The sequence below is a fragment of the Hippoglossus hippoglossus genome, chromosome 13 (genome assembly GCF_009819705.1).
Source record: "Hippoglossus hippoglossus isolate fHipHip1 chromosome 13, fHipHip1.pri, whole genome shotgun sequence".
Classification (NCBI taxonomy): domain Eukaryota; kingdom Metazoa; phylum Chordata; class Actinopteri; order Pleuronectiformes; family Pleuronectidae; genus Hippoglossus; species Hippoglossus hippoglossus.
Window position 1 is genome coordinate 23,499,619 of NC_047163.1, and position 15,757 is coordinate 23,515,375.

Sequence of the window (15,757 nt, forward strand, 5' to 3'; positions counted from 1 at the left end):
GTGTACTGGTCGGGGATAGTCCGTGCATTGAGTGTGCGGTAGTCTATACACAGCAGGACTCTTTGATTATGCCAGCCCGAGTAACTTTTGCAGGTTGCAACGCACGTCATCTATATCTGCTGGCACAAGGCACTTGGAACGCTTTATGAAAGGTCGACTGTCACTGAGGCGAATGGCTTGCTCCACCTTTAGCCAGTCCCACATCCCATTCCCCCAGGGAAAAGACTGCTTCCCTCTCTGATAGCTTGCTAGCAAGTCTCTCTTTCCAATCCCTAGGGATGGGAATATCTCCAAAATTGAATAATCCAGGATCTATTTTCTTTGAAGAGACGTCCTCTCTCTGAAGCCCAGTCACTAGTTCTGTTTTGTGGACATGGGCTACTACAGTGCCCTTGGGGATGGCTTTAGATTTGAGTCACTCATTTCTCAGTAACACAGAAAATCTGTTCACTTCCATTTCTGAGGGAAGGAGAACACATGGGGGGACCACAACCCCAGCAGGGAGAGCACAGCGCACAGGCTCCCATGACTCCATTTCAGTCACCGGGCAGTTAGCAAACACAATATGGAATCTTGAGAGGTCCAGGGCCTGTCCACTTTATTTGTCCAACACTATCATCTCTGGGCCAGGATGGAGGTTTGGTCCATAGTGAAAACTCCTGGCATGGGTCCAAATAATTACTGGTGCTTGCTCTGGGCCACTAGGATCTGGGCCCCATTATATAATAGCAAGAACTAGAAAGCATGTCTTTTCAACTTACTGACTGTCCTGGATGAGTTGATGCTCTTGTCAACAAAAGGAACAACAAGTCATGACATTGAGCTACTCCTGCTTAGAAGCTAACTGGCGATTGTACCAGGCTTGGCTCAATCGAATATGCTTCTCCATGTCCTAGAATACAGGAAGAAAAAATTATCCAAAAAATGAAATCATGAAAATGCACATTTCCAATTAAAACCTCAGGGGTTATAATCAACATAATTGGGCTTTGACTACGGATGCTGGTTTGAGTTCTGTTGGCTGAGACACTGGACTCCCACACCACCCCATTCATCCTCTTTGTACCTGTATCCTCTTGTCCTTCTCCACCAGCTGAGCAGAGGCCTCATTCAACATGCAGGTGAGCTTCTCTCGCTCCCGTAGGCTGTGATCCTGGGTGACTTGCTTCAGGTTCTTGAGAGAGTCCTTTGTTTCCACCAACTTATCCTTTGTGGCTTTGAGCTTAGCTGCATTGCGGTTACGGCAGGCACCGGTGTCATGGATCAAAGCATGCAGGGCCTGTACCTCGTTCGTGTGTTTGGTGATGGTCTGGGAATAGAAATGGCATAAAGTTAATAATATGTGTGATATATATCTATAAATATCTATAGATATAGATATCTATAGTGATATATATACTACTAGGCACACATAATAATACAGAACTGGAGAATTTGAAAATGATGAGACAAAATTGATCAAATTCTCTGTCTGGAGAGATGAACCATAGATTTTTCAATTTTGGGTAATACATGGGAGCAGATTTGGAATGCATGGGGCAGATAAAAGCGTTTCCATTTTTAGGGATAGGAAACCACCAACACCTGTGTTGTTTGTCTCGGACATTTCTGTACACACAACTATTAGTAATGATTCATATCTGAATGAGCATGGGAGACACCAGAGGAACATAACCAACAACAAACTACCTCTGGAAAACTGTTTTGTGCCTCTTGGTAGTGCTGCAGTGCCACAGTTGTGTGATAGTGGAGAGTCTTCAGCTGTCTGTTCTCCTTCCGGACCTCAGTCAGCTGCTGCAATAGATCCGTCTCCTGGTTCTTCAGCTTGCTGATGCAGACCAGGTAGTCAGAAACCTGCTGTGGCTTGTTCGGCGGCAACTTCAGGCTTCGGCTGTGAACAGTTCCTTGGGTTTTTGTGTCTGAGGTGGGAGTGGCGAGTTTATTTAGACTGAATTAAAATCAATATATTTACATTACAAAAAAACAGCAAAATGTCGTCTTCATACATATTAAATCATGTTGAATAGAATACCTTTCTCCTTCCCAGATCATTTTGATCCTTGCCAGTTGTGTGATGAGTTGGAGCTTGCAGCATCAATGCTACAATCCCTCTTGAGAGCAAATACAGGCTTCCTGAGGTTCTGCTTTTTTACATCCATAGCTTCACTGTGCTAGTCTATTCAAAATAAAAACAGGAGAACATTAATCTCAACCATACCGAAAGTTAAAGGAGGTTTAGGACCATATTTACTGTTGTTATAGTATAAAAACAATACATAACTGAAATTAGTCTGCTCTTAAATTAATTTTATGGATTGTATATTTCAATATAAATTAAGATAAAGATTACACTTATATTTATATTTTCGTTCTGTTGTCTCTGCCTTGTAAGGTGACCTTGAATGCTGTGAAAGGCGCCTAGGAATAAAATGTATTATTATTATTAATAATAATGTGTACAGAGAGATGGCTGGCTGGACTTATTAATTGTCATGGTGCCATGTTAGCTGTTCTGAGATTATTTCCCAAAAATGTCCTTTTTTTAAGTCATAGACTTACATGACAAAGTTCTTCTTCTTCTTCTTTGTTCTATCTATTGAAAGGTGGCAACCAACTTCAAGGTGCATTACTGCCATTTACTAGTGTAAATGATAATAGAACTGAAACAAAGAAGATAAAGATAGAAAATAGACATAGATATACAAAGGGGCATCGTCAACTGACCCTTTGATCTGTTGATATCATGAGACCGATTTTTAAGCTTCAAAGGCAAGTCAGTGTTTACACAGCAAATTGCAAATGATAATAACCAAGAATCAACAGGTGAACTACCTCTGCACTAGCCACTCCCGCCACTGGGGGCCAACAGCAGCCGCAGCACTAAAAACGATAAAACTGTAAATTAGCAGGACGCTTAATATACTAAAGTAAAGGTAGTAAAACAATATAAAATGAACAATATAAAATGATAAAGTGATTTCTTTCTGCAAGATATGCGCATTTTCTCCCTGCGCCTGTGACTGCAATATCCCGTTGAAACGGGGTGGAGTGGACGCAAATTGAAGCCTGTAGCCCCTGGTCAAAGTCTTCATTACCCACTCCGATGCCCCACAGGTTCGCCATTGTCGGGTTCGAGCCACCAGCGGCCCTAGTGCCTGAGCAGCGGTGGGTAACACGGGTTGCGTGGTTCCAGCGCTCATATTGCCCTTTGCAATAGGCAGGCTGGGTCGCTGTGCCATCAGTGGAGCAAATTCGGGATACGGGAACCTGGCCATGCCACGGCTTGGGCGAATATTTGCCGGTGTGCGGCTGGGGGAGCGACCGGCGCTTTCCTGGGGAGGCAAAGCTGGAGCGCTTCCCCCTCTCTCTTTTTCTTCTCACAGCATTTTTGCATGGTGGCTACTGCCGGGCCGAATAAGCCTTTCGGGTCCACGGGAACATCGAGGAGTTGGGCCTTTTCCTTCTGGGAGAGGCTAGATAAATTTAGACACCGAGCTCTCTCCTGGGTGATCATCAGGGCCATGGCTCTTCCAGATGCCTGGACAGCGCATCTGTGCAGACGCAGGCAGAGGTCCGTAACCACGCACAGCTCGTCCCATACTGCCGTGGAAGGTGAAGCCACCATGTCATCCTCCAACTCAGCCTGGTAGGCGAGCAGCAGTGATGAGGCGTTCAGAGCTTTCACCGATGTGGCCACCGCCTTGTAGCTCTTCTCTGTCAGCGACGACTGGAAACAGTCTGCTTTGGAGGGCAGGGTGGGGCCGGCTGAGGTCATAGTGGACCTCTGAGTCGGGCGGAGGTGAGTCGCCAGTAAAGGTTCGACCGGGGGCAGGTGGGAGAAGCCTTTTCCCTCCATATCAGCCCAGTCCAATGTCGCCCCTCCCTGGACGGGGTTCTTGGCGGAGAGTGGATTACTCCAGGACCGTGTCGCCTCCTCCAGGCACTCGGGAAACGCAGGCAGAAGCTGTTTGGTGGAAGCTTTTGCTCTGGGGAGCCTTTTACCCTCATAGCGGGACATGGTGGTCTTGGTGAGGGCTTCAGGCCACGCAATTCCAAGTTTAACGGCCGCTTTCCTACAGACCTCGTGCAGGTCCATGCTGGAAGCCGGTGGGCTGCATGTACCATCTTCGGACACCAGCCTCGCGGCTGGTGGGGTGAAAGCGGATTCCACGTCCACCTCGTCATCCTCGGAGCCAAGGCTAATAGACTCCAGTGAGTCGGAGTCACCTCCGACCGTTACGCCCTGCCCGGACATTAGGTCGGTCTCAGGCTCGTCGGAGTCATGTAGCGGTGCCACAGCGTCAAGCTTATCGCCCCAGCTGGCACCCGAGGGAAAGGTGATTCCCTGGGTGTCTTCCGCACTATCCTGTGGACAGGGGATGGTTACCCCTATCATAGGATCCACTGCTGACAAGCTAGCTTGGCGCGCTAGCCTGCGTTGGCAGGCTTTTGTGGAAAGGCGTGCACAGTGCTCGCAGGTGTCCGGGGATGTTAGTGATTCTCGGGCATGTTACAGCCCGAGGCACGTCGAACATACAGAGTGGGTATCTGCCCCCGAGATTTTGTTTCCACATGTGCACAACCTCTGTGGTACTTTGCTTTTGTCCATGGTGAGAACAGGAGCAGGGTCCATGGTTGCCATCTCTTCCGATAAATTGGAAGCGGTGAGTAGCTAGTATGGTGACTATCTACTAAACTCAGCCAGCTATGCAGCGTTCAGGTAGCGCTCGTCGACCGAGTAGTTAGCTCGCTCTGTGAACAGTTTTGTTAGCCCTTCAGCTACACCTGCTGTCTGAGATAATGCTTCTAGGAGCGAGAAGAGGTTTTAGACTGAGGCGATGACGTGACATCCGGTCTTATATAGAAGGAGGACGTCCCTCCTCTAGTGACAGACGTCACGTCTGCCTGCCAGTCAGGACTGGCGTAGTGTAAAATTGCTTCTGGGGGACAGCGCGGAGAGCGTGTCCCATAGTGAGATACCGAAACGAATGTTGAAAGAGAACACCGTCTCTCTGACAGCAAAATGGGCAGGTCTCACCTACATTTGGGTTAAACACGGACACAAAGGAATTTACTGCAACAACACCATGTAACACCCTCCACTGGAGTTACTGAGTTACTTAGAAATATTTTTTCTGATGCACCCGACCCCAAAACACCCCAGTGTAAATATTAAAATCAGGTGATAGAACGTCAACTGGAAATGGATCAATGACCTCTAACTAAGCTGTGAGGAGCTTTCACAGTGCTGACTGACACACAACGTTCCTCAGGGGTCAGCTGGTCTCTCCAGTCTTTTAACAGTTGTAAAATCAGTCTGACAGAGGAGACCTGGAGAGGAGCAGCATTGTTTAAGTCTGGTCCAAAAAGGTCAAAAACTGCTTCAATCAGGTGATGTTAATCATGCAGAACTTCCTTACGTTCCACATACTGGAACTAGATTTTTGGATCAGGTTGGCTGGAGGGTCCACACACAACGAACGATGCAGCAACATGGATGCAATTAAATTGTTGAGGATCAGAACACTACCTCTAACCGACCATTTAAAGTCTGCCCTCCACTTTCTCCAGAATGTTTTCATGGTTTCTATTGACATTTGTGTGGCCCCCTCAAAACACACCCAGATATTTGATCCCTCCCTTTTTCCAACTGAGCCCATCAGGTACACGGGTCCTGAGCAGCCCCTCCCCCACCACCAGTGCCTCGCTCTTTACCAAGTTTACATTTGCGGAAGAGATCTTATCAAAACCTTTGACTGTGTTCGTTAGGAAATCAACAGAAAGAGAGAGGGGGAGAGAGAGATTGAGAGATGTTTTATATTTGAACAAATATAAAACATGGTGTGTTACACCATCAGGCACACATAAAGACATAATAAACAACTGAATTTGTATTGATGTGATAAATTAACTGTTTATGGAGACTTCAGTGTTGGTGACCACTCAGTGATCTGCAGTTTTCTGCACTTCTGCATTGGCTTCATCTCTCAGCCCGGAGATTGTCCTATCTTCCTCCTACTCCAGCTCCTCTTCTTCAGTTCTTCTTTTTTTATGGTGGTTGGCAAACAACTTTTAGGTGCTTTACCACCACTTTCTGAACTGGAGTGTGGAAAACTTGCATGATTGAACGTGGCTTCATAGGAAAATCCAAGATTGAGCAGTACCGCTGTAGTGTGTTCTGTTTTGCAGCGAAAAAGAAAATAAAACTATGAATGAAATCATGACTGAGAAGGCAGGATTGGCTTACACATTTTGCAGTGCCAACTGGAGATGATTTGGAAATGTATCATTGTTGTTAGTCACAGCCCAAGATCCGGTTAGTGACGCTTCCCTGTCAACTCACTCTAATTGACTGATAGCCAATTTGACTTCAATTCCGACTCAATCATATTAGTTTGACTTTAACTTTGATTTGACACGAGGACCCTGGAAGCCACTCATGGCATCTTAGAAGATACAAGCTTGCCCCATTATATAATAGCAAGAACTAGAAAGCATGTCTTTTCAACTTACTGACTGTCCTGGATGAGTTGATGCTCTTGTCAACAAAAGGAAGAAGTCATGACGTTGAGCTACTCCTGATTAGAAGCTAACTGGCGATTGTACCAGGCTTGGCTCAATCGAATATGCTTCTCCATGTCCTATAATACAGGAAGAAAAAATTATCCAAAAAATGAAATCATGAAAATGCACATTTCCAATTAAAACCTCAGGGGTTATAATCAACATAATTGGGCTTTGACTACGGATGCTGGTTTGAGTTCTGTTCGCTGAGACACTGGACTCCCACACCACCCCACTCATCCTCTTTGTACCTGTATCCTCTTGTCCTTCTCCACCAGCTGAGCAGAGGCCTCATTCAACATGCAGGTGAGCTTCTCTCGCTCCCGTAGGTTGTGATCCTGGGTGACTTGCTTCAGGTTCTTGAGAGAGTCCTTTGTTTCCACCAACTTATCCTTTGTGGCTTTGAGCTTAGCTGCATTGCGGTTACGGCAGGCACCGGTGTCATGGATCAAAGCATGCAGGGCCTGTACCTCGTTCGTGTGTTTGGTGATGGTCTGGGAATAGGAATGGCATAAAGTTAATAATATGTGTGATATATATCTATAAATATCTATAGATATAGATATCTATAGTGATATATATACTACTAGGCACACATAATAATACAGAACTGGAGAATTTGAAAATGATGAGACAAAATTGATCAAATTCTCTGTCTGGAGAGATGAACCATAGATTTTTCAATTTTGGGTAATACATGGGAGCAGATTTGGAATGCATGGGGCAAATAAAAGCGTTTCCATTTTTAGGGATAGGAAACCACCAACACCTGTGTTGTTTGTCTCGGACATTTCTGTACACACAACTATTAGTAATGATTCATATCTGAATGAGCATGGGAGACACCAGAGGAACATAACCAACAACAAACTACCTCTGGAAAACTGTTTTGTGCCTCTTGGTAGTGCTCCAGTGCCACAGTTGTGTGATAGTGGAGAGTCTTCAGCTGTCTGTTCTCCTTCCGGACCTCAGTCAGCTGCTGCAATAGATCTGTCTCCTGGTTCTTCAGCTTGCAGATGCAGAGCATGTCGCCAGACAGGGTCCTTGGAACTGTAACCTGCTTGTGCGGAGGCAACTTCACGCTTCGGCTGTGAACAGTTCCTTGGGTTTTTGTGTCTGAGGTGAGAGTGGCAAGTTTATTTAGATTGAATTAAAATAAATATATTTACATTACAAAAAAACAACACAATTCCGACTTCATACATATTAAATCATGTTGAATTGAATACCTTTCACCTTCCCAGATAATTTTGATCCTTGCCAGTTGTGTGATGAGTTGGAGCTTGCAGCATCAATGCTACAATCCCTCTTGAGAGCAAATACAGGCTTCCTGAGGTTCTGCTTTTTTACATCCATAGCTTCACTGTGCTATTTTATTCAAAATAAAAACAGGAAAACATTAAACTCAACCTTACCGAAAGTTAAGGAGGTTTAGGGCCATATTTACTGTTGTTATAATATAAAAACAATACATAACTGAAATTAGTCTGCTGTTAAATACATTTTATGGATTCCATATTTCAATATAAATTAACATGAAGATTACACTAATTTATATTTTTGTTCTGTCCTCTCTGCAGTAAGGTGACCTTGAATGCTGTGAAAGGAGCCTATAAATAAAATCTTTCATTATTATTATTAATGTGTACAGAGAGATGGCTGGCTGGACTTATTTGTCGCCAATTATCTGTTCTCAGATTATTTCCCCAAAATAGACTTACATGACAAAAGTTCTTCTTTGTTCCGTCTATTGGCAAGTGGCAACCAACGTCAGGTGCATTACTGCCATTTACAAGTAAATGATAATAGAACCGAAACAAAGAAGAAAAAGATAGAAAATAGACAGATGTTCAAAGGGGCATCGTCAACTGACCCTTTGATCTGTTGATATCATAAGACTGATTCCTAAGCTTCAAAGGTATGTCATTGATAGGGGACATTATTTAAAAAATATAGGGTTACTAAATTAATAATGTTAATATTTGTCAGTGTTTACACAGCAAACCGCAAATGATAATAACCATAAATCAACAGGTGAACTACCACTGCACTAGCCACTCCCGTGACTGGCGGCCAACAGCAGCCGCAGCAGTAAAAACGATAAAACAGTAAATTAACACGATGCTTAATATACTAAAATACAGGAAGAAAATAGACATAGATATACAAAGTGGCATCGATCAACTGACCATTTGATCTGTTGATATCATAAGACTCTGATTTTTAAGCTTCAAAGGTATGTCATTGATAGGGGACATTATTACATTTTTTGTTTGTTTGTATATATTTGTTTGTATTGGATATTTTTTTCTTAAGAAGAAATACCGAAATAAATACTGAGTTGATCATAACCAGTGTAGCCAAAGCCTGATAAAGCTTATTTTTCTGTGCCACGTCTCCACGGTGATATCACCAAGCAGTGAACCGTAAAAGTCTCCCATAAACACTTTAAATAACAATTCAAAAAATGCTAAAAACAGGCTAAGAACTTGATTGGGAGACAGGGTGGGTGAAAGAGGAAAGAGAAGGGGATGACTCGTCATGTGACCTGACATGCAAACGCGCACACCCCTAGTTAAGCTATATCAGAGTTTAGCTTGCAATCCACTGCCTTTTAATACTAACAAACATAACAAATCATATAAATCAAAAATACTCATTATCTGATGTAGTCCACACACTGTTTTTTAATATTGTTTACTAATTAAAGAATTTACTAGAAAATCAAAGGATGGCAATTGGTTGGTTTTTGCTTGTGTGGTTTTTAAATATTTTTGAGCATTGCTAGAAGGATGCCTGTGACCCAAGAATTTCATTGCCAGTGACTGCTGTATGTAATTGTTGTGCACATGACAGAAAAGTCCTGAAATCTTTCATTTAGTCTCTTCAGACACACACACTCTGTTCCTCTCCCTGTCCAACCTCTGGGGTCCTCTGGTCCAATGATCCGGTGGAGTCCTGTTGTATGCCAGGGGAATTTTTATGGATGTTTTACTCAGAGTTTTATTTCCATTTTTGTCATTTATTCAATAAAATGCAAAGATTTCACAAATATCACAAAAGAGAGAGAAAGAAAGAGAGATTGGTGCAGAGCGCAGCACAAAATATTAAGTTAGAGATCATAAATGTTATAATTGCTCTACAGATCTCCAGATGAAATATCCAGCGTTATCGGTAACACCAATGTTTTCACCTGTTTATTACCCAGTGTGAAAACTTCCTCATTGTGGCATCTCTATTCAGAGGACTACCTGCTCCATCTCGTGTGGGGTTTCCAGGTGGTGGGTTTTTAGGCGGAAGTTTACGAATTCCGCTCCCGGCGGCTGGAGATCTCATTGGGTTCCTTACATACTCACATCTGTAGGCAGGTATTCCTTTGTGCAGGTTCTCTATAGTTTTCTTGAATGTATAGTTTTGTTTGGTTTTGGTGAGCATTTTCAGAGATTCCTCAAAGACATGTTCCTGTGTTTTCTGCTTTTCTTCGAACACCAGCGGGTTCTCAGATGCCACTGGTGACTCTGATTTCTCCTCTTCATCTGAGGATTCCTCAGCAGGATCATCAACATGACTCTTTGTGGAATTTGTAGGATCTTCTGTTTCAGTATCCAAAGACGCCTGCACTGGGTCGTTACAGCACTGAAATGATACACAGGCTTTGTTAGTATGAAGCAGAATCTTAAATATTTTTTGGGACAAAAACAAATGCCTAAATCAACAAAAATATAGATCTGAAAGTCTCCAGTGCAAAAGAAAAATCTAATGTTTTTACAATTATTATATTCTGCAATACATTTAGAAAAAAATCAATAAAAAAACGTTGAAAATACACGGGACAATGTTTCAATGAATTACCAAGTTTGCAGGGTTCTTCTGCTTATCCTCCTGCTCATCTGGCTGCTCCTCCTGCTGCTCTTCCATCTGCTCATCCTGCTGCTCCACCTGCTGCTCTTCCAGCTGCTCATCTTCCTGCTCCTCCTGCTGCTCTTCCAGCTGCTCATCTTCCTGCTCCTCCTGCTGCTCCTCCAGCTGCTCTTCTTCCTGCTCATCCGGCTGCTCCTCCAGCTGCTCATCTTCCTGCTCCTCCTGCTGCTCTTCCAGCTGCTCCTCCAGCTGCTCATCTTCCTGCTCCTCCTGCTGCTCCTCCAGCTGCTCATCTTCCTGCTCCTCCAGCTGCTCATCTTCCTGCTTATCTTCCTGCTCTTCCAGTTGCTCCTCCAGCTGCTCATCTTCCTGCTCCTCCAGCTGCTCTTCCAGCTGCTCATCTTCCTGCTCCTTCAGCTGCTCCTCCTGCTGCTCCTCCAGCTGCTCATCTTCCTGCTCCTCCTTCTGCTCCTCCTGCTGCACAGTCTCATACGTTTCTGACTTAACAGGACCCACAGCCTCAGTGGGGGGAAGAACAACTCCATCAGTTGGAATATCCTTGCTTTGACTTGCTGTGAATCAGATGTGTGTGTCAGACAATATCGTAGTACGTCACGCACGTAATATTGTGCGTGACATCAACAACTTGTTATTTTTTATTTTGTGTTTCTAAGCCTTACCTAACTGGGCCATCCTTTTTAGGATTCTCTGTGTTTGTAGATTACACGCTTCATCCTATAAAAGGGAAAGCAGAAACTGCAATAAATATATAGTCTAATATCCTACATGAGCAAAGGTGTGACAGATCATTGGAACACTATTAAAAATAATTTCATCTTCGAGAATGCCTGCAAAATGCTTATAAAGAACATAAACAACAATCTGTAAGTTTTATCTGTATCACTGGTGACCACTAAGAAGGAACAACACAAGTCAAGCATAAAGTCATCAGTATCATTGGTTCACTCATGGTGATCAATCATAGGTGAAAAATAAAACACCTAACTCTCCCATAAATGTTTAGTTTATATTAAACTTGGATATGACACGAAGATACTGGAAGCTACTAGTGACATCTTAGAAGACACAAGCTTGCCCCATGATATATTACCAAGAACAAGAAAGCATGTCTTTTCAACTTACCCGCATTTCCTGGATGAGTTGATGCTCTCGATAATGAGGGTAACAGCACATTGGGCCATTGGACTTCTGCCCAGAGGCTACCTGGCGATTGTACCAGGCTTGGCTCAACTGAATATGCCCCTCCAAGTCCGAGAATACAGGAAGAAAAAATGAAAAAAGAAAAGAAATCATAAAAATCCACAATTACCAATTAAAACCTCAGGGGTTATAATCAACATATTTGGGCTTCAACTACGGATGCTGGTTTGAGTTCTGGTGGCTGAAACACTGGACTCCCACACACTCATAACCATCCCACCTATCATCTTTGTACCTCATTCCTCTTGTCCTCCTGCTGCTGCTCAGCAGAGGGCTGGGCCATCATGCTGCTGAGCTGCTCTCGCTCCCATAGGTTGTGATCCTGGCTGTGTTGCCTCAGGTGCTGGAAAGGGTCCTTGGTGTTCAGCAACCTATTATCTGTGGCATTTAGCTTAGCTTCCAGTTGGTCACGGTAGGCGAGGGTGTTACGAAGCAAGGCCCGAACCTCATTTCTACACTTGGTGATGGTCTGGGAACAAGAATGGCATGAAGACAATGTTAGGAACTAGAAATTTAAGAAAAAGATGAGGGAAAACCAACCAAATTTTGTCTGGAGCGATGAAGCATTAATTTTTTCAATCAAAAATTTGATTGATGGGTAACCAAAAGTTGTGTTGTTTGTCTCTGAACTTCCTGTGCAAACTATTCGGCAATGATTCAGATCAGACTGAGAATGGGAGACACCAAAGGAACAACCAACAACCTACCTCTGAAATACTGTCTCCTGGATCTTGGCGCTGAATTGTCACTGTGTCGTAATGCTGGAGAGTCTTCAGCAGTTTGTTTTCATTCCGGTCCTCAGTCAGCTGCTGCGATAGATCCCCCTCCCCAATCTTCAGCTCACTGATGCAGATCAGGTTGTCACACTGAGTCTTTGGGTTTGAAACCAGCTGGGGTTTGTTCAACGGCAACTTCAAGCATTGGCTCTGAACAGTTCCTTGGGTTTTTCTGACTGAGTAGAGAGTGGAGGGTGTATTTACTCATGTTTGTAGGAATTTGATTCAATATATTTAGGTTGTGTTTACCAAAAACCCAATTCCTTCAACACAAATTAAATCATGTTGAATAGAATACCTTTCTCCTTCCCAGATAGTTTTGATCCTTGCAGTTTGTGAGATGACTTGGAGCTTGCAGCATTATTGCCACAATCCCTCTTGAGAGCAAATACGGATTTCCTGAGGTTCTGTTCTTTCACATCCATGACTTCACTTTTCTATTAAAAATAAAAACAGGAAAACACAAGCCATTGCCTTTTGGGACCATATTTACTGTTGTTATAATATGAAAACAATTCTTACATAGCTTACATTAGTCTGCTGTTAATAATTTGTCAATAATTATGTTGACTTTATTCTATTTACCTATTTGAGTGTATTAATGTTCCTGTTAAATGTCATGATGGTCAGCGGAGTGCACAACTCATTTCTGCTGCAAAATAGTGCAGTAGGCATGCCTCTTGTGCAAGGTGTACAAAGAGATGAGTGGCTGGACTGGTCAATCTTGTATTGTTGCCATGTTAGCTATTCTCAGATTATATGAGTCAATGAGGAATGAAACTGTGTAAAGAGACTTACATGACAAAGTTGATCAATGATTTATCTCTTCTTCTTCTGTTTGGTTTATTGACTGGTTTATTGACTTCAAACGTGTTACTCTCCTGCTTCAGTTGCTGAACCTGTTCGTATTGATCAACTGATCCTTTGTTCTGTTGATATCATAGGCATCTTAGACTCTTAGGCTTCAAAAGTATGATTTCAGTTGTTTTGTTTACTCTACTGACACAAGTGGGATATTGAAACACACTGTGGAAAGATTTATTCCTGTATATACAGATGGATCCAAAAATCTTATTACAGGAAGAACAGGTTTTGGTTTCAGTAGACCAGATTTAAAAGTTTCAGTGAACAGGAGAACCCCAGATCACATGTCAGTTTACACAATGGAGATAGTAGCGATTGTGGCAGCATTACAGTGGCAGCATTACAGTGGCTCAACAGCAGCGTTCCCAATAGTGCCATTGAGCTAACGGGGCGCTAGCTCCTCCGGGCGGATAGAACAGCTGATGACTCCGGTAAGACCAGAGGTGGGGGTCTGTGCATCTATGTGAACAAAGCTTGGTGCACGGACACTATCATCATCGAGAGTCACTGCTCTCCTAACCTAGAATATCTCATGGTTAAGTGCAGACCTTTCTATCTGCCCAGAGAGTTTACATCTACTGTTGTGACTGCAGCCTATATCCCCCCTGATGCTAATGCTAAACTGGCAATGAAAGAACTGCATGCTGCCATTAGCAAACGACAGACTTCACACCCGGAGGCAGCCTTTATTGTTGCGGGTGACTTCAACCACTCCAGCCTGAAGACTGTACTCCCCAAATTCCACCAACGTGTCTCCTGCGCCACGAGAGGAGTCAAGACTTTGGACCATGTTTACACCAGCATGGCTGGTGCATACAAAGCCGTCCCCTCCCCCACCTAGGTCAGTCTGACCACCTCTCTTTGTTCCTACTCCCCAAGTACACACCACTCATCAAACGTATGAAACCCACAGTGAGGACAGTTAAAGTGTGGCCAGAGGGAGCAGACTCTGTACTACAGCTCTGGTTTGAACACACGGACTGGAGGGTGTTTGCCATTCAGGCCACACTGGACTCCCACACGGACATCGACTCCTATGCCTCTTCCGTTCTGGACTTCATCAACACCAACATCAACAGTGTCACCACCCTCAAACGAATCACTACATTCCCTAATCAGAAGCCATGGATGAACAGAGAGGTCCGCCTACCGCTGAAGGCACGAGACACCGCTTTCAGATCAGGTGATGCTCAGGCCTACAGTTCATCCAGGGCTGACCTGAAGAGGGGCATCAAGAAGGCCAAGCACTGCCACACGCTAAGGATTGAGGAGCACTTCAAGAACAACTCTGACCCCAGACGCATGTGGCAAGGCATCCAGGCCATAACGGACTACAAACCCACCAACACCACCCCCCAAAACAGCGATGCCTCCTTCCCTGACGAGCTTAACAGCTTTTATGCTCGCTTTGACAGGGACAACCAGGAGGCGGCCATCAAGGCTGTGCTCTCTACAGACCACCAGCCCCTCACACTCTCCTCCACCGACGTGTGTGCTGCACTGAGCAGGATCAATGCACGTAAGGCTGCTGGTCCTGATGGCATCCCCGGATGTGTGCTCAGGGCCTGTGCTGGGCAGCTAGCTGAGGTCTTGACTGACATATTCAACCTGTCACTAGCCCAAGCAGCTGTCCCCACATGCTTTAAAACCACCTCCATCGTGCCGGTGCTTAAACACTCCACTGCAGCGAGCCTTAACGACTTCCGCCCTGTTGCACTCACCCCTACCATCATGAAGTGCTTCGAGAGGATGGTCCTGGCTCACCTCAAAACCTGTTTACCTCCCACACTGGACCCCTTCCAATTCGCCTACCGCCAGAATAGGAGTACGGAGGATGCCATCTCCACGGCACTACACTCTCTCTCACACTTTCTCACCTGGACAATAACAACAGCTATGTGAGAATGCTGTTCATAGACTTCAGTTCAGCTTTCAACACCATTATCCCCTCCAAACTGATCACGAAACTCAGTGACCTAGGTATTAACACTTCCCTCTGCAACTGGATACTGGACTTCCTATCCAACAGACCCCAGTCTGTTAGGTTAGAGAACCACACCTCCTCAAACCTCATCCTGAACACCGGCGTGCCACAGGGCTGTGTGCTGAGTCCTCTCCTCTACTCCCTCTTCACCTACGACTGCACACCTGTACATGGTTCTAATACCATTGTTAAGTTTGCAGACGACACAACGGTGATTGGCCACATCAGCGACAATGATGAATCGGCCTACAGAGAAGAGGTCCAGCACCTGGCGGAGTGGTGCGACGACAACAACCTGGCTCTCAACTCCAAGAAGACCAAAGAGCTCATTGTGGACTTCAGGAAGAAAGGTGGCACACACACCCCCATCCATATCAACGGGATGGAGGTTGAGCGTGTCGCCAGCTTCAAGTTCCTGGGTGTCCACATCTCTGAGGACCTCTCTTGGACCCTCAACACCTCAACCATGGTCAAGAAGGCACACCAG

The 15,757-nt window shown here is 44.5% G+C and overlaps 1 protein-coding gene across 1 annotated transcript; it reads right to left on the reverse strand.

Annotated features, from left to right (window-relative positions):
- Positions 1–759: 759 nt before the first annotated feature.
- Positions 760–3,123, reverse strand: LOC117773147 (lebercilin-like protein). Its single transcript, XM_034604850.1, has 4 exons — positions 3,096–3,123; positions 1,690–1,919; positions 1,067–1,309; positions 760–892 (listed from the first exon to the last, which is right to left on the reverse strand). Exons 1-4 carry the CDS (start codon positions 3,121–3,123, stop codon positions 824–826), a joined length of 570 nt encoding a protein of 189 aa, XP_034460741.1. The 3' UTR covers positions 760–823.
- Positions 3,124–15,757: the final 12,634 nt, after the last annotated feature.

What these genes read in the sequence shown, in the direction of transcription:
- LOC117773147 (XM_034604850.1), bottom strand. Translation starts at nt 3,123, where the DNA reads ATGGCGAACCTGTGGGGCATCGGAGTGG. An exon ending in CACAAAACAGTTTTCCAGAG is followed by an intron (nt 1,310 to 1,689) that starts GTAGTTTGTTGT and finishes TTCTATTCCCAG; the next exon opens with ACCATCACCAAACACACGAA. An exon ending in AGAAGGACAAGAGGATACAG is followed by an intron (nt 893 to 1,066) that starts GTACAAAGAGGA and finishes CCTGTATTCTAG; the next exon opens with GACATGGAGAAGCATATTCG.